Source organism: Pagrus major, chromosome 11 (assembly GCF_040436345.1).
Source record: "Pagrus major chromosome 11, Pma_NU_1.0".
NCBI classification, from domain to species: domain Eukaryota; kingdom Metazoa; phylum Chordata; class Actinopteri; order Spariformes; family Sparidae; genus Pagrus; species Pagrus major.
The window spans coordinates 23,292,370-23,311,628 of record NC_133225.1 but is presented as its reverse complement, the minus strand read 5'-3'; the positions used below and the strand labels follow the sequence as shown (position 1 = coordinate 23,311,628).

The following is a 19,259-nucleotide window of genomic DNA, read 5'->3' as shown; positions in this document are numbered from 1 at the left end:
GGGGCGAGCAGGCGGAGGAGCTAAAGACTTCTTCATCGGGGGGAATCGATGAAGGCCGGCTGGCCTTTGACCTGAGGGAGACAGGGAGAGCGGGCGGCGGGTCAGTCGGTCCTCTTAAGCCCCTCTGAGTGCCAGGATCACGCTGTGAGGCCTGACACCGGCTCTGACACACTCACTCAGGGCTTAGAGGGACATTGACCTGGCTGCAAACATACCAAGTACACACACACAAAAAAAATCTCAAACATACACACACAGATAACTTTGGTTCAGAGAGCAGAATTTAAATGAGAAGCTTTAAAGTGAACAAAATGATCCACTAATGTGATATTATTGATCAAAAATGAGCAGCGTATTACCTTCCAATTAGCTCCTTATGATCTCCTGTGCAGCCCCTGGGAGCTGCGGATCAATACGAGTGGACTGAGTAAAGATCAGTCTCTTAATTGGGCGAGAGGGCAGGCAGCTGTGGGTGTCCCAAGGGTCAAGGGCACCCACAGTGGGCGAGACTGGGGTGAGAGGGGTGAGGTGAAGACCAACAGAGAGAGAAAACAGACCCTGGCCTCTTTAAGCCATCACCTTTAAAGCCCAGTGATAACACACAGTGTGTAAACAAAGATTGTGGTTCACTTCCAAGTAAGTCTGAGGGTGACAACATTTAATATGGCAGGATAAAGCGAGTTAAAGCTGCTCATACTGGAGCCACTTTGTGCCAGAGTTCACAGACATGTGAAGCTGACGGACAACATTCATTGTGCTCAGCATTGTTTTTGTTATCAAATGTTAGCTTTGTTTATTTTCCTCTCAGAAATTATTTTTTCACAACCCAGCTGTGAAGGTCACAGCAAAAAGTGAAACCACACAAAGGCAAACATCGTCAACGGTGTTTTAATAAATTGAATTAAACCAAATCTAAATGAACACAACCAAACTAAAAACCCTGCTGGTTGGGAGACAGAGAGCGCAAGAGGGAGATCTCCGGCCCTCTAACAGAGGGTGCAGCAGTCAGAGGAAGTTACTTCAGGTGTGGCTCATTCTCCTGACACTCCTGCCTCAGTACAGAAACAGGTAAAGACATGAGTAATCAAACAGAGCGGCAGACAGCGTCACAAAACCAAAAATGCAAGTGACACACACCTCATATCGCAAGTATCCAGCTGTACTGGAAGGCACAAAGGATCTCTGTCAGACATGTGACTCAAGTCTCGAGCAGGTCACTTTTGCCAAACCCAAGAAATGTCAGTCTTACCTGCACGACCTGGTCTTTGTAAGGTGACAAGGTATTAGTATTAAAAATGATATTATTGCCCCATTTATTTAATATGTTCAAATAATACATGAGAAATAAAGTTTGGTTTTTTTTGTTCATCCAGGGAAATAAATGTCATCGAAAAAAATCTTTATGAAAGCTTATTATGTCTTAAAGGACCTTTAATTTCTTTTCAATGAAAATGTGTTCCCTTCTAATCACTTCTAAACAGTCAAGTACCGGCAACCAGACTAAAAAAAATAAACTGAAAATGAACACGGAGTCATTCCCGGGTTATCATGTCTCAAGTTGAGTCACAAGTCCTTTATTTTCTGTCGAGTCAAGTTGCAACTCATCATAACTGTGACTCATCTCTGACCTCAGTCCTGATGGTAACAACTCATATTCACCATAGAGAGGACGTGATGAGGACGGTAAGGACTGCCTGTCCCCTTCCTGCCATTCTGGTCTCACAAAACTGTGTCGTTGTTGAGCTGCAATCTTGCAAGAGACATATTAACAACCCTGCTGAGTCCGTTCTTGTGAAGCAGAAAGTTAAAATACTTTCTACAGTTTAACAAAAACCAGTATTTGTCTCGTCTGTTTTAGGAAAATAAACAACCAGACGCACATCAAGTTTCCATCATGTATGTAAAGTATACACATGACAAATAAAAAAGTGATTAATAAATGTAAATTGCTATGAAGCCCCTAAAACTTACTTTTGAAATGACATTTTTATGATGATGATTTCATTCCAGGACTTTCACTTGTACTTGGGTGTTTTTACACAGTTTTATCACTACTTTCTGCTTCAGTAAAGATCCGTACTCTTCTTCCACCTCTGCTGCACAAATAGTTTCTGACAGTGTGACAGCTTCCTCTCAGTACTGCGCCGGGCCTCTTGCGGTCTATATGTCTTTTTAACAGCAGGTGCAGCCGCTGTAATTCTCCTTTCTTCAGCAGATGTGTAAATTGGAAAAAATGGGAGAGAAATGCTAAACTGAGAGGCCCATCCTTTCTTCAGTGTGTTTGCCTGTTAAGCTCCTCCCGTCACATGTCAGTATGCATTTCCCCAGGCCGGGCCACAGACCCCAGGTATTAAAAGAGCCAGTTAGCTGGGATCAATACCTACACAATGTTCCAGTGACAGGGAGGGGGGCTTCCTAGTGTTTATTGAGTGTTGCAGAGATTTTGAACATGTGGAGCAAAGCAGCTTAGAGGGGTCGTCTTCATTATCAAATTCGATCAGCGCCTCTCTGTTGCTCTCCCCCGTGATCACCTTTGACTAGTGGGGGTCACGAGGGGGAAGCCGCGAGCAGGGGCCTCCAAAACTGACCCCATGCTGAGAGATGGAGAGCTGCATTATCTCTGCCAGAGCCAGAGCAAATAAACACTTTACTGCATTCATCCTGAACAGACTGAAACGGACAGTCGATTAATTGATTAGCTGATTTACAGATTATCAGCAACAACTTCATTGATAAGTCATTAAAAATGCAAACAATTACTGGTATTATTTGCTTGTTTAAGAAGTCTTGTTATTATAAACTAAAACAAAAAAAAACTTTTAAAAAATGCATCACATCAGTTTCCCAGAAAGTGACGTCTTCAGTTGTCTGATTTTGTCCGACCATCAGGTCCAAACCCAAAGATAATCAGTTCACTGGTTTGCCATCCTCTCATCTGTAGCTCCACCACGATCACCTCCACATGCCAATTTGAAAGTCCGGTAATAAACATTTATATCAGTTGTTTGCTGAAATGTTAACTGCTCACACTTTGTTCCGGTGGGAGCTCTGGACCACCAGAAGGACAAAGTTTTCAGGCTCGGAGTGGGGAATGCTGACAGGAAGCGGCACACCAGAACTGGAATCATCATCTATCTCAAAACTGAACAACACTTGAGAAGATTTACTTTGTTACGCCCATTCACTGTTGTGCAGCTAGACTGCTGAGATGTAAAGACAGCGAGAACTTGTTTTATCTGACACCTTTTAATAGAAAAAGATAAACAACCAAAATGAACAAATACAAAAGGAAGCTGCTTACAGCATATTTACAGCACTCGAGTAATTTTTTCAGTCATGTCCAACATAAAGCAGCACGTTAGCTGGAACTCACTAAATGATGATGTTTGTAATTAATAACCCAGGTCTAATTCAACAGGGCTGAACTATCACAATGATACCTGTTGTTTTATTTCATGCAGTGCACATGACACAGAGACAGTGGAGGATATAGTCAGTATTCAGTCTGAACTATAAAATACAGTGATATAATCCATCGACTATACTAGCAAATAGGTAGCAGCAGAGACTTTACATTTCTGCAGATGGTGTTTTAGATGATCAAGTATTATAGGACTAGTCAGGTTTCAGAGCCAACTAACAACTCGATAAGAGCCGCACCATACAGAGCATCAGTGAAAAACGAGGTGCGATGTGAAAAACACAAGTGCATTTACAAAGCAATATGTTCGACAGACTAAGACGTCAATGCACTTAAGTGTAACTAAGTAACGTGTTGTTCATTAGAAGTGAATCCTTTATAACACAGATGAGGTACTCAGACTTGGGCCCTGTACAACAAGAGCATTTCTATAGTGCAAGTTAGGCTGAAGACGCAGCCTGCATGAATATCAAAGTAATCATCATCGTTCAGCGGACAATGCCCTGGCATTTTAGGTAGTTCTTCTATTGAAAGGTTTTCTCCTCAAATAAACAGAAATACATTTAAAACTAACATTATTAAGAACTGAAATACCAATAAGCAAATGAAAACACTGTTAATTTGGGCTCCTATTGCTTTGAGGGGACTGGCAGCTCTCTTATTCAGTCCAGTAGGCAGCAACGACAGTCGGCTTCTTCTCCTGATTTTTCTGCTGAAAACCTTCACCTGTGCTGAACCATCACCACCCCAACGCTCTGACTTTAAAGCTCTGACAGCAGGTGCCGGCCTCCAGTTTCAACTGCAATCAGTCTCCCTTCAACCAATATGAAGGCAGGAAGTTGAACTGAGGAAAGTGGAGAAGAGGGGTCAGAGGTCATCTTTTGACCTTTGCATCCTCCTTGATCTTCCAGAACATCAGCTCCATGCAAGCAGACGCATCTTCGCTCGAGTCGTGGCCCTCCACTGGAAACACATAAATAAATGACAGAAATTTTTTTCTTAATAAGATTAAATCATATTTTGTCCCCATGAAAACTGCAGCGCTGAACATGTTTCAGTTGATTGTTTATTTTGTGAATATTTTAGGTCCCCAAAAAATAATGCAATGCATGTCATTTGACTGTCATTGCATATCCATGCACATGCATATATGCACCCATATCCCAAACTAGTTGTATTTCAAATCATCTCTAAATGTGGTTTGGATTTGAGCGGTAAAAGTTGTATTTCATGTGATTTTTTGCTGTCCAGACTTCCTAAAATCAATTTGGGTACAATCTGGATTTGGGCTGGCAATCTGAACATAGCCTCAGAAACCTCATCAGGAAACCATGAATTTCTGCACCAAATTTAATGGCAATCCATCCAATAGGTGTTGATATATTTAAGCCTGGACCAAAGAGGTGGAACAACCAACCCACAGACCAACACTGCCAAAACACAGAGGATGTGGCCACCTTATGTTAATGTTAATGTTGAAGGCCATGGAGCAAAGGACATAAGAGAGGAACAAAACAAAAACTCTGTTAAGTTTCCGAAACAGAAGCTACATCATTGGAAGTCTTTGAAACCTTTGTAATATACCTGGAAAACTTTAACATTTCATGAACGCATCATAAGTAAAAAAACACTTTCAAAAAAAGCTTTGAGGTGTCTCAGAATGAAACTAACAGTCAGGCTTCAGTGTGCATCAGTGACACCTGCTGGTGTAATGGATGTAATGCAATCAAATAAAGCAGACTGATTTACTGGACTGCAGCCCAAATATTAGATTAAATTTATACTACACGCACACCACACATATATATTTGTGAGTTTGGATTAATTAGACTCACTGAACTGGACTCCTGGGACTTGTTTTATTGGACATCTTTATACAGGATTTACTACATTACTGTTAAAGACCAGTGAAGACTTTCTGATAATTGTTCTGCTATTGCCATTTTCCTACCTGCAGCGCCTATAAAGTTTTCATTCATGTCTGTCCAAATGTTTTTGGGGAGAGTTTTGCACCTTTGCCTTGTAAGGAAGCGCAGCTGCTGTGGGCCTTTAAATCTCATTAAAACACTGTATATGATACACAAATAAAACTGGCTTTAATTTGAGAGTAATTTGAAAAAGATTCATTTTAATTTGTGTGTCTGATTCAATCAGATGTACTCAACAAATCAATATTAACTGATGCAGACTGATCAATTAGTCAATCTTTAGTTGTTTGTTGTTTTGTTTGCATGAAACCAGGCTACAAATGGAGATTATGTGATTATGTTCCAGGACATAAATGTCCTCGGGTTAAAGAGGAGAGGGTCTGTTTGTGTAACTCAGGTCATGTTAATGTGACAGGGGATTAAGTTGTGTGTAACAGAGATGAAATGCTGTAAAGGCTTATTGGAAAAAAAAAAAGAAATAAAGAAATGAAAAACAATTTTACACATTATTCGGACTCAGATGTTGAGTCACTTTTTAAAGCTGAGAAATTAAATAATTCATGAAATTATTTGTTTGTTTAAATGCCTCTGAGCTTTGCAACAACATTGTTTAATGCCTGGATGCAAATAAACCTGAAATCATCAACAATATGAAATTAGTTATTCTATGTTTGCAGTACTATAATTTTTAGACGGACTATGTCAACTCAAAAGTAATGGATCATAACAAATGTTTATAACATCTCTTATCATAAAGCATTAATACAACTGCCTCTCCTTCTGTGAGATTTTTCTCACCGTTGTCCTGGATGATGCGTTTGAGGTGGTCGGCCATCAAGTTCCTCAAGGCACGTTTGTAGGGCAAGCCGAGGCGGTGAGGGAACACGATGGCCGTGTCTACGACTGAACTGTGGATCAGCTGAGAGAGAGAGCGAGAGACAGAGAATGCATCATTACATAATAATACAATATAAAGATTTCAAAATATTAAAACATATATTGTGTGTCAGGATATAGCATAAAAATATTGCAATATTCTTTGCAATAGCTTTCTTGCTTTGATGTCCTGATGTCAAATAAAAAAGAAACAGTGCAGTGCAGTGTCAATCATAGCGCTGGTTGTCAAGATATTTTTGTCATAGAGACAAGACGCACATGCAGCATTTTTTCTCTCGGCACACAAAAACACTTCATTTCAGTGCTCCCAAGCGCACCACCAGTGCTGTTCCAACCCCCCAAAAAATGCTATGTGGACACGGGCCCTGATTGGATGTCGTCAAAGCACATCTTATAGTCAGTAACATGCAGCAGACAGAAAAAACACTGCTTTTGTAGGAAAAGCTTCCATTGTGTGAATCATCCTCAAAAGTGTCAAACATAAAGTCTTGAAGATTATCGAAGACTCCTGGTACCTTCAGAGCGAGCAGGTCGCTCTCCAGACTGTGTCCTATGAGGATGGATTCAGCGCTGAACATGCTGAGCAGCACAGCCTGAACGTCTCTCAGACTGATGGTGGCGTTTTCCAAGTCCTCCTCCGTCACACCTGAAAATCTGTGGGGTATATACTGCCTTTAGAGGACTGTGGTGTGACAGGGCTGCAGCTGAAAATTACTTTCATTTCAAGTTAAAGTCACATGCAGACACGACCCACAAGAGTCAAGCTGCAGGAGACAAACTCACCGCGTGTTGTAATCAACCACTTTGCTTTCAGGTTTGACAAACGTGTCGTAGATGACTTTCAACTCGGAGTCGATGACTGTCACCCTCGTCAGCTCCAGGCCCTGCTTCGTGTAACACTGATAAATAAGACAGAAAAAACAACAAGGACATTTAGTAGAGCACAACTAATCAGTAAAAGTGACATTATGACATTATTATTTTAATCTTAATTTTACCGACGTTGTAGCAAAAGAATGAAATTAAATTAATTTGTATTCAACTGGTCTTAAATAAATCTAATCTAAAATCACACACACACACGCACACACACACACACACACAGATGACAGTTCAGAGTTTATTAGCAGGTAAAAAAAAAACCTGTCTGACTCACCATCTCACAGTCCAAAGCAAACACGCCTCCGTTGCCATCAGGCGGGAGAGATTTACTGAACGTCGTGACATAGCCATCTAGTGACTCTTTCCGCCCGTCCTGAACATGTTGCTGTGGGAATATAAAATGTTTTAAGTCTGAGACTGTTCATCAAACATGTTAAGAAAGAGCAGAAACTTAATTCAAAACAAGTAAGATAGAAGTTTTATTGTAAATTACCCCGGAGGTGTTTGATTGACAATGTGTAGTGTTTCAAAATGAAGGGGCAGTGGGCTTCTGATTATTAAGGCTCATTAATGCTCAGTGAAGAAGTCGCTTGGGCTGTCACAGGGGGGCAGAATAGCAGTGTAGCCAATACTTCAAGCAAAAAACAACCACAGGACATACATGTACTGTATACATAGATGTATCCATATTTTTATTCTGTATGTTTTTGTTTTTCTTTATTTATCATTGTATCATTATTTTCATTATTATTATTATTTTATATACATTTCATTTACTAATTTACTATTTACCATTTCTGTAGTGGAGTGTCTAAGCATATGAATTTCACACAAGTGTACTTGTACAACTGGAATGAAAATAAACATCTTGAATCCTGAATCTTTGCAGTTTTGAACGTCTGTATGATGCACAGAGACACAGTTATCACAGAACAGCTGAGAGGAGACTGGACTATGGCCAAGGAAAACTAGAGGTCCATGCAAGACTGATTTGACTCTTAGCCGCGCCCTCTAGTGGTTGTACTGCTTAACATCCATGGCCACATAAAGGATGCATGAAAGCATGTGGGGAGTGTTGACTGTATTGTTATATCATTGAAACGGACGCACATATTGCCATACGTAAAGGAGCCTTTGATTTACTGTCAGACAATAATAGCACCAGTAACTTAGATGTGTAAAAAATATATTTTAGATATGTAAGAGGTTATTTGGTCTACACAACTGTAAGCTCCAGCTACAGATGGCAATTAACATCTGACAGTTTTAAGAACCATCATCAGGAGCTTCACTACACTGGTCTTTACTGTGGGAGAAATGGTTCTGTAATTGAAGGTACTTTCATAGTTAAAGTTGTTACTAATGTCTTTCTCCTGTAGCTTGTCCTTGTTTTATATAACACCGTTAATTTTAATGTTTGCCGGTGGTTTTTCTTTCGAAAAGCCCCATTATATGTCTACAGTAGCCCATTTAGCCATGATAATCTGTATATTTGACTGGCTTGAAAATGATGATACCTTGGAAACTTGGCAGCCTGGTGCGCCCACAGCTGCAGCACAGCAGCTGTAGTTTGTCTCCCAGCCTCCAGCAACTGACAGAGAAGACAAGAAATGGACGAGTCGAACAGAGACAGAGGAAAATTAAAGTTGCGAAAAGGAGGTGGAGAGAGGAAGAGTGAGTTAGATTTGGCTAAAATGTACATTCATAATATTGATGTTTGTTGATGATTTACACTAGATAAAAAACAAACGTACCTTTATGTCTGCGCAGTCGTCCCCAGTGAAAGCTACATTCCTCTTTCCGTACACAGCTGCCGTTGACATTGATCTTGTACTCGGCTCCACATCGACAGCATATCTTACTGAACGCTGGAAACACATTACAGAGAGTCAGCTGAAAGTCAAATAACTGCTGGATCACAGATCCCAATGATGTAATTTAGCGCAAGAGCTGTGGGCTCACTCACGGTCTGAAACGGCCTTCTTCTCTGGGAGGTTGAATATGACGGCTTTGCCCGGAGCCTCTGGGTTTGATCTCGGGTATCCGTGCTCCTGGAGCTGCTCCTCTGTCATCATGTATGCCCTCAGCTTCCTGTACAGTGTGGCTCCTACAGTGAGACACACAACAAGTTAAACAAATGCTGTCTTTGAACAATGGTGTCATAAAACCTACACTGAGAACATGAAGAAACAGGGATAGAAGATGGAGACAGATGTTGACCTGTACAAATCCTTTGTTACTGTACTTAGGTAGATTTTTCAGGTATCTGTACTACTGGAGAATTTATATTTCTGACAATTTTCTACTTTTACTCTCTACATTTGAACATGAATATCTGTACTTTCTAGTCCATACATTTTCAAAACAGGCTTGTTACTTTAGTTTTAACTATTGATTATTTTTACTTTATGTTATTGCATGCCGCCTTCCCAACATCACAAGACTGATTTCAAACTATCAGCGCATGTCACGCATGGTAGACAAAGCAAGACGAAACAGAGAAAAGGCATGTTACAGGCTGACCACACTGGATGCGTTAGCAGCGTGCGTGCGTGCAAATACTTCTTGCTTTTCATTCCAGCATCCGTGTCAACAGGTTAGAGCGGCCACACTGGCTGCGTTAGTCACGGCGCTTCATCAAGGGATTTGGATTCTTGCCTATTTTTACCGCGACACACACGCAGTTCTCGACAAAAATAGAACAGAAAACGACCTGTAGACAGTCAAATCAACATTATACCAGCGTTTCACAACAGTTTTTATGTCTGTATCTGTCGAAAATGTCACAGACATGAAGAGAATACACACAACAGGTGAAGGGCAGTTTTTATCCTGTGCACTCTCCGTCTCTCCCCTCCTCAAAATGTCAGTATTTGACGTCCTGGGAATGAGACTCTACATTCAACTATCTGTCTGCATTCACGAACAGCTCAGACATATCCTACCGATTCTACCCTTAAGATTAATAGTCTTTGAATTATATTAACATGATGTGAGGTTCAGTTAGCTTTGCACAGAAAGGGCCGGTAGAAATCTCCTCCAGAGGGACACTTACTTTACTTTTAAACCTGGAGAACATTTCAAAAGCCGTTTCTTTTTTACTTTTCATTGACTAAAGAAGTGGAATCTGTCTTTCTACTTGAGTAAAAAATGTGAGTGAACATGTTGATGGGCGTTGCGGCTGGTGTTATCCCATCACAAGACGGTTTCTAGTTACTGACAGACAAATGCTGTCTTTGTACAATGATGTCATAAACCCACACTGAGAATGTGAAGAAATCATCGGTCCAAAACCAAAAGACATTCAGTTTAAAAATAGCAAATTCGCCCACTGAAGAGGCATTTCAGCTCTAAAAACTACTTTAACATATAATCTATAATCACAAAAGTTCCTCGTTGATTTTAAGTTTACTGACTACTGTTTCAGCTCTTGTCTTAAGTTAATCATGAAATTAAAATGTGAAAAGTTGCTGTAATGAGGAAGTGTTTGGTATTTTTGCATTATAAGTTGTTATTAAGGATTCATCACACTAGAAAAATAATTCTACAGTTTTATAAACGCAGTCTAACAAACACATGATGTCAGGTCACGGGGCCGGGAGTTTGCGGTAAACAGCACCTGGAGGTTGTCACATGGGTATTTGATATGTTTCACGACCATAAACTGACTCAACACATCAGAGACTAAACAAACATCACAAGTTTCTACTTGACACAAAGAGTCTCTCAGTTTCTTCTCCTGTTTTTTTCTTCTCTTGGCTTTTTGTTTTTATCAGAGGTATAATCTGCATTTTTATGTTGCCAGCGATGTTATCACAGGAACAAAGAAAAACAGAAAGAGAGGAAGATGGGAATGACGTGAAAAGAATGTGTTCAAGAAAAAGGTTTGTAGAGAAATGGGGCTAAAAAAAACTGCAAACATAACACTTCTTGCCATCTTGACTGCAGTCCAGAGTACTCTGTGTACAGAATAAAACAAAAATCTGGCTTGTCCCTTACCGATGAGTTTCTCCTCCTGCTGTTTCCCCATCCTATTGACAGTGAAGCTGGTTGTAGCAGCAAGACGACCCCCCAGAACTTCCTCATGGGACTGGGCCTTCCTTTTAGCGACTGAACCCGGGTTCTCTGTAGAAAAACACAAAGAAGTTATCACTGAATGTTTCATAATTATCACAACGTGTATCAACAAAGAGTAAACACTCTAAGCTGTACTGCACAGTGACTGAGGTGACATACTGGTGACAGGTGATGGACAGGAGCTGCTCTTGCTGCGGAGCTTCTTCAGGGTGTTGACAGCTACGTTGAGGTAGATGTTCTTACTGCTACTGCGCTCGTACACCAGCTTCTCCTCGTCAAGAGCCTAAAACAGTCAAACTTCTGTCAGAACTCAGCTGAAGCTCTCAGTGAAATCTCCTCTGCATGCAGTGTTTGATTAGAGCATTTGAAAGCTGGGTGTTATTCATACCATATTGAAGGCAACCTCCTCTGATGGGCAAAATTTGACACATTCATCGATGAAAGTGTTGAGGTAGCGCTGGCGGACGTTGGTGGGAACTTTGGCCCCAAACTCAGTGGGGATGACGGGCCGCCTCATTGAAGCGCTCTGAAAAAGAGAACACTGATGATAAATCACATCCTACAGATTAAACAAACATTTCTCAGCCCACCTCTGCCTGTAAATCATCGAGGTAACTCGAGGATATCCAGCCACAAAACAATCATTCAGCCAAACAAGCAGCAGCATGTAATGTTGTGGAATCTATGGATACCTTCATGGTGGGAGTGTGTGCCACCCTCCTCTGCATGAACGTGGACGATGTCTTGGACAAGATGCCAGCGGTGGTTTGGGCTTTTACAGTCTGATGAGTCTGGCTGGGGGACAACACTCGACTGGCAGCTGGTTTAACATCTGCAGGACCTAGAGACCCACACACACACACACACACACACACACGTGATTTTCTACTTAAAACAGTTGGAATAGCTCCATATTAGCCATCAAAGAAGAGAGACAGACCATTACATCTACTTAAGGCTATCATTTTAAGGTATTAAAAAATAATCAGTGGAAAGTGGTTATACATAGACGAAAAAGTGAATCATGCTACAGTAAAGAGCAGTCCTATTCAACTACTACTAAGTGCCAGGGGGCCGGACTTTTACATTCCTGACGTCTGATCTGCAAAGTTCAGAATTTAAATGTGATAAAACATTATTGGAGGCACTCATACTTGTTTTGGAGGATGTCATCTGTGGGTTGGGACGGTGCGCGATTCTCTTCCTTTCTCCAGAGAAGCTCTGGCTGGAGCTCTGTGAGGCAGCTTTGACTGAAGCAGAAAGCTGAGCAGCTTGCTGCTGAGCCATCTGCATCCGGTGGTAGCAGGCCTCCTGAGCCGTGGGTCTCTTGTACGGCCGCACCGCTGATTTTGAAGGTGCTTCATTCTGATAAAAACAAAAGCACATTTCTATTAAAAAGTGAACGCTTTGTGTTAATGAATGATGATGAAATGACAAGAATTAAGTCAAGTTATTGTCTGGCTACCTGCAAGAAGGAAGCAGCAGAAATTTGCCTGCAACTGTACATACAGTATGAGCTCACTCTTGTGAGGGACATTGTGTGAGAGGATGCTGCATCAGAGCCAAAGTATCATATTTTTTAAATTAGTTTATTTTATCTACAATCTGAAAGAAAAATCATCGATAGCGATAGTCGGGAAAATGCTGAATATCGCCCTGATAATTGGCCAGGACCGATAATCTGTCTACCCCTAGTCATGATAATGTTACTGCACCACTAAAGCTGATGCAAATAGCTACTGATACCAATTTGAACACCTTTACATTCATGTTTTATTCTGTTTATATGGATTCTGTATTTCTACACCTTTCTTTTTTTTACATATTTTCAGTTCAATTTATAAAAGGTAAAGGTAAAGCTGACCCATGAACAGTTTACTCCAGAAAGACCATGTCGTCTAAAGCATCTTTACAAGGCTGATCAGGCTGCCAAATATCTGACATGACTGTTTATAACACACAGTCAGCTGACTGCTTGATAGTCAGATCAAATGGTTTATTTAAATGCTGCAATCTGTACCAGTGGAAATCCCCAACACCAACCCCCCTTCACAGATACTTTCACATTGTTCTAGTATTCACTTCCTTGTCTGTTTTCATGTTCTACCACCAGCTGTACCTCTGATAAAACATAATATTTTTCATTATAGTTTGACTTCAAGTGATAATGACAAAACTGATGCTTATCCAAAAGCCTGAGGGAGTCTTTGTGTCATAATACTTACACTACTGAACACTGTTACTTTCCCGCTGTGTTTATTCTGTACAGTCCTCCTGTGATAAAGCTGTAGAACTTGTACTCCTTTTAAACAATTACTGCTTTGTACACAAGCAAGATTTATATAAAAATCATGTTCTGGATTATCTTGTGATTCTGTTTTATAACCCAGGTAGAGATACTGTGTGTTCACCTCTCACTGACTGACTTAAAGGGGAATTCCGGTATTTCTAAACCTGAGGTGAAGTTGTTATTGTTAGTGTCTGACAACATTATGGAAACGTTTCCACCGGAGATTGACCTTTTGTTATATAGTAACAATCTTGTTGTAACCAGTTAGACTTCATTCAAGAAGTCTCACTCTGAACGTTAACCTTTACGTTTCTTTGCATTTAGGTCACACTACGCTCACATCAGCCATAAAGACATTTCTAGCAGTTGCAAGAAGGCTAAGCTGTTACTTCCAGTTGTCAGGTGATTTGCCAAACTTGTAGCAGATTTTTTGATATGTCAGTTTACTTTGTTATAACTGACACTTGTCTTTTTGTAAATTTTGAAGTTACTCCAGATGCTTCACTCTTTCGACAACTTGCAAGCCTGGCTGTCACGCGGTTACATGTCACTGTCCCAGGTTCAGTGCAGTGCTGGTGACTTTAGATGAGAGCTGAGGCGCACAAAACTATCAAGCTCCTCATCTAAGAAGAACTATTGATTATTTATGTGATGATGAATGATGAATAATGTTGCCACTGGGTTATTTATTTTTGATGTAATGCATTCACAGAGTAAAACTTCTGCACACCTTTGGATCGGTAGGAGAAGACCAAGGGCCTACAGAATCTTCAAAGACAACCTGATGAAGGTCTTTGTACTGAACCGTTGTTGCTAAAATTCCTTCTGGATTCTGAGGTGAACAATGTTCAGGAGTGTTTGCCCTAATGTAATGCATTAACAAAAAGCAAAATGGAAACATACTACGTTTCGAAACATTCAGGTCAGCCCCAACAGTCAGTAATGACCGGAAATACATTCTCACTTGCAGTTCCTCAAGGTAAACTCCAAACTGTGACTCATGTTTCCAACATCTTCTTACTGCAACAACTCACCTTTCATGAGATTTAAGAGTGAGACTTTTGTTTCTGGTTACAAAAAGGGTCTTATCATTTAACAACAACTACTATCTCTGTAGGAATCATTTCCATAATGCTGTGTCAGACACTTTGAACAACAACCTCAGCCTGTCAGTGAAAAAAACAAGCACTTTTAGTGGACCTAACTTTGACCGTCAGAGTTAGCCCAACGAATGACTTTGCAGCCGTGTCACAGCTGCCTGCTGAGGTGATCTACAGGACTGATTCCAAAACATCTGGCAAGTGTGATGCACCAAAACATGTAAATATAAGGCCCAGGTTTAAAAATACTCAGATTCCACTTTAAATTTTGCTCATGACAACATAGTGGGATGAAGAAAGACCAAAACGTGAAGGTGACAAACTTACACTTCCTTTGGCAACACAATGCGAGACTCTCTTCTTCTGACCGGGGAAGAGAGTTGTTAAAGTGCTCTCTGTGCTTTTCTCCTCTTCTGAATCCCTAGAGGGCTGAGAGGACATAACAAGACATGTTTTTTCAATCACAAGTGGTCATTTACAAAATATGACTCAGTTAATGAAACACTATGGCAAGAAAGAAATACCTGTTTAGCTTGCCTTCCCTTGTCTTCCCTCTTCACATCCTTTGATTCATTGAAGATCCGCAAACACTCCTCCATGGGATCTGAGTCAAAGTCCAGATCCTGGAAACTAGAGAAGTCGATTCCAACACCGTCTACCTCGTCCTTACCTGCCGCACCGCCGTCATCCTCATCATCGGAGGAAGACGGCGTCAGCTCTGACGCTTTCCTCTTGTTCACAAGTCCCCTCTTTAAAGCATCAGCAGATTTTCTCACCAGTACTTCTTCTGATTCCTCGTCGTCATCGTCAATCTCTATCGGCTCGGCCTCTTCTGGGCTCTCGTCCCCAAACAGATCGGCGTGGCTAAGACTCGCACTTCGCCGTTTGTTCTCAAGCTTTTTCCCGTTTGATGAGATCATGTTTTGCTTCGCTTTATCTGTACTGTTTGAAGAAATTCCTTTACTGTTACTACTACTGCTTGTGCTACTAGAGCTGCTCTTACTTATTTTCTTTACATCCTTTTCTTTTTTACTGCTATCAACTTTACCATTTTTGTGTTGGCGATACTTGCTGAGTTCCTTTTCCTTGTCTGATATCTTGGGTCTCTTACTTTCCCTCGCACCATTTTCCGTGTCTTTATCTCGTTTGCTTGAGTCTGTCTTTATTTTTTCCACAACTTTGATCTTACCATCACTTCTCTTTTCGTCTCTGCCTTCCCTCTGAACTTTATCAGATGTTTTAACCTTAACCATGTTTTTCTTATCATCTCTTTTTCCATGACTCTTGTTCTCCTTCTTTGCAGAGTCCTGGTTCTTAGTTGACCCTTTGTCTTTACTGCTGCTACTACTACTCTTACTACCAATTGTTTTGTTTACTTCCTTCTCAAGTTTGTGCACTTTCTCAGATTTGCCACTTTTCTCATGACTAGTTCGACTAGTCACTTTCCTTTTCTCTATGCTGTCCTTTCGTTTAAGATCTTCCTGGACGCCAGAGTCCCCTGTCAAGTCCTCTTTATTCCTCTGTGTCAGTGCATTTAGCGTACTTTCAGTTCTCTCTTTTCTCTCCTTTCCCACAGCGTCCCAAAGTGACCCACTGTTGCCTTTTCTCTGCTGGATATTACTGAGCGAGGTGGGTCGATACTCTGTTCCGGAGCTCTCTCCATCAGAGTCAGAGACAGTGTACTTTTTTGTGTCTACGCTCTGCTGCCAAGGTTTTTTCACCGCTACAACACACTCCTCATCTGACATATCTAATAGTTTGTGTGTCTTCGCCCCCTCCGTCTTTACAGCACCCCTGTTCCTCTTGCTTTTCACTGCGATTCCTGCTGAGTAGTTCGACAGCGGGTCGTACTCCATATCTGTAGATGGTCTTGAATTATCCACAGTGTATTTACACTTAGAGGATGTGCTGTTGGAGTACTTTGGACTCGGGGGAGGAGAGGGGAGTTGGTGTGTGTGTGTCCGAGATAGAGGCTTCCTCACGGAAGTAGGAACATATTCCATGGAGTTGCTATTGTTCCCTTGGTTATCTGAATCCAAGGTATACTTGCTGCAGCCAGGAGTGGGATTATAACCTCCAGATGTCATCTGATAACTCCCAGGGTCATAGGCCATGTGTGAAGGTGGCGTTTTCCTCTTAACAGCTTCAGATGAAGACACACTGGTACTCTTGCTGGGATCGTACGGTTCATCCCCAATCCGTGATAGCTTTTTCTTCTCCCTCTCCACCTCGCTGCGGACCTCTTCGATGGCCTTGTTAACCAGCTCCAGAGCCCCGCTGAGGTCTCCTGAGGCGGCTGGCTTTCCATTCTGCTGATCCTGGGGCCTCACAACATCTGGGTTGAAGGGATCATAACCTTGTTCTGCAGGAGTGAAAGACAAACAGTCTTAACAATCTAAGAAAAAGGTTCACTTACTAGCTTTTCAGGAGCTAGGGATGCACCAATCCAGTCTGCCACAATGCTGTACTTATCAAACCACCGTACAATAGTTTCTTTGTCACTCAAATAATAAAATTCAGTGTTTTTGCTTTAAGTTACATTGTTTTAATGACAGTCACTCAATGTTAGTGTCACAGCAATCCCTGGAGTATAATACTGCATTGTCTTATTTATCCAAACGGTTCCATGCAGTGAGGTTGTTCTATACCGATTAGAAAATGAGTTTAGCAATTAGAATCAGTACGAGAGCTGCAACAATTAGTCAATTAATTGATCAGTCGATCAAAAGAAAATGAATTGCCAACTATATGGATAAGCAAATTATCGTTTCAGTCATTTTTACAGCAAAAATGTCAAACATTTGCTGGTTCCAGCTTCTTAAATGTAAGGGTTTGCAGCTTATCTGTGTCACTGATGATGGTAAACTAAAAGTATTTCAGTTTTGGACTGTTGGTTGGACAAAAGAAGCTTTTTCAAGAAGACACTCAGGTTTCTGGGAAACTGTTATGAGCACTCTACACAATTTCACTGACTAAACAATAAATCTATCAATCTTGAAAATAATCCGTAGATTACCCGACGATGAAAACAGTCATTAGTTGCAGCCCTACTCAATACCAGGGGGAGAACAGTTGGATTGCTGCATCCCTGCTTCCCACCACATCACAAGGTGTTCCTCAGAGGACTTAATAGCCAGGGCGAGTTGAACATATGGCATAAAACATAATGTATGCAACTACACAAGCTCACATGCTCTGTATTTATGGATGAATTAGCAGGATTCTCTTGGGATCAATGTTTTAGTCAGGATTTACGTATTTCTGTCTCCCTGAGTAATTCTTTCTGTCTTTATAGTAATATTTGTAATTGCTGCTGTACTTAATACTGGTTTTGCCTTGTGACTCTTTCATTGTTTTCTATGTTGTACGTACAGCACTTTGTAATTGTTTTTAAAAGTGCTATAAAGTTATATCTGGGGGCCAACATAAGACTCCAGCAGGACAAGTGGACAGACATCGGACAGTAAGACAGTAGCTATATGATCTCCTGTCTCCATCCCTCTGTTATGGTGCAAACACTGCTACCTGCAGACTCAGGACACTGCACTCTCCGACTATTTACCATTTATACTGCAGTACAGGGTACCTTATTTGGTTTTGTTTTGTATATACATCTATTCAAAGTGTACATATCATCCGTTTTTCTCTTTCAAATTCCGGTTCGTCTCTTACTTTGAGACTTTAATTCCCTTGTATGGGCTGAATAGTTTGTCTTGTACTTCCTAGCTAAACATCGGTTGGAGGGATGGGACTGGTAAGATGCTTAAATGATGGTTATTTAAAGAGTGAAGCTAACAGAAACAGAAATTCACTTTACATCGTTGTTAGTTTCGTTAACCCGCTTTGACATTCTCACCCCTGTAGTCCTCCTTACCAACACAGCCAGCTAAGACGTGAAAGCATTAAAGTCACTTGCGGATTTATTGAATAATACTAAGCACCTTTCTGTGTGGATTGAAGGTCTCTTTGCTTTTTAACATCTGCCGGTGCTCCGTAGGACGGCCGTCTCTGCTGGCTGTGCCTGAAGTGACAGTACGGTCTGTTGCACCCATTTTTACTGCTTTTGCCCTCGCTGTATTCAGCGTAAAATGGGCAGTCAATCCCTCGGAAGAAGCCGGTGGATCTGAGCATTATCTCCAGATGTTCCTCTCATGCCCGCATGAACACGCTCGTCCGTTTTCCTGCGTGGTTTTTGTCGTACTGGCGAAAGCTTGTAGAGGCGACGGAACAATAACAACGTCCCTACGGCGCCATGTTGGATTGATCGGGAGAATGAAATATCGCGTGAATTAACACATGTCGCGCTGTTGACGTCACGGAAGCTAATGACCGGTTAACGTGAAAACTTTTCACCCAGTATGCTGCTAACAGGAAGCTAAAGAAACCCTTTAATAACTCTTGTAAACCACAAAAAAATCTTAATGTGAGGTGGGAATATTGAGGACAACAATGGAAATAGTCCCAGAGACCTGACTTTCTTCTCTATCAACTTCATTCCGTTCATCACTATGCTGGTTGCAATCGTTATTTAGCTAATTAATGCTAGCTTAGCTTAATTAGAAACACCAGTGTGCGCTCCGCAAGAGACATAAAAAGGACTTTGGCTCCTAATTGTAGAGTTGTGGTTTGACTGAAAACTTGCTTTGCAAAATAAGCGACACATG

General features: G+C 41.1%; 1 protein-coding gene across 1 annotated transcript; it reads right to left on the bottom strand.

Moving 5' to 3' along the window:
* Positions 1 to 3,227: 3,227 nt before the first annotated feature.
* rexo1 (REX1, RNA exonuclease 1 homolog) lies at positions 3,228 to 18,818 on the bottom strand. Its single transcript, XM_073476940.1, has 16 exons — positions 18,537 to 18,818; positions 15,120 to 16,957; positions 14,923 to 15,024; positions 12,360 to 12,570; positions 11,898 to 12,046; positions 11,594 to 11,731; positions 11,365 to 11,488; positions 11,128 to 11,253; positions 9,095 to 9,235; positions 8,883 to 8,996; positions 8,646 to 8,719; positions 7,403 to 7,513; positions 7,030 to 7,145; positions 6,762 to 6,900; positions 6,148 to 6,268; positions 3,228 to 4,384 (listed from the first exon to the last, which is right to left on the bottom strand). Exons 1-16 carry the CDS (start codon positions 18,724 to 18,726, stop codon positions 4,296 to 4,298), a joined length of 3,783 nt encoding a protein of 1,260 aa, XP_073333041.1. The 5' UTR covers positions 18,727 to 18,818; the 3' UTR covers positions 3,228 to 4,295.
* Between the last annotated feature and the right edge of the window lie 441 nt (positions 18,819 to 19,259).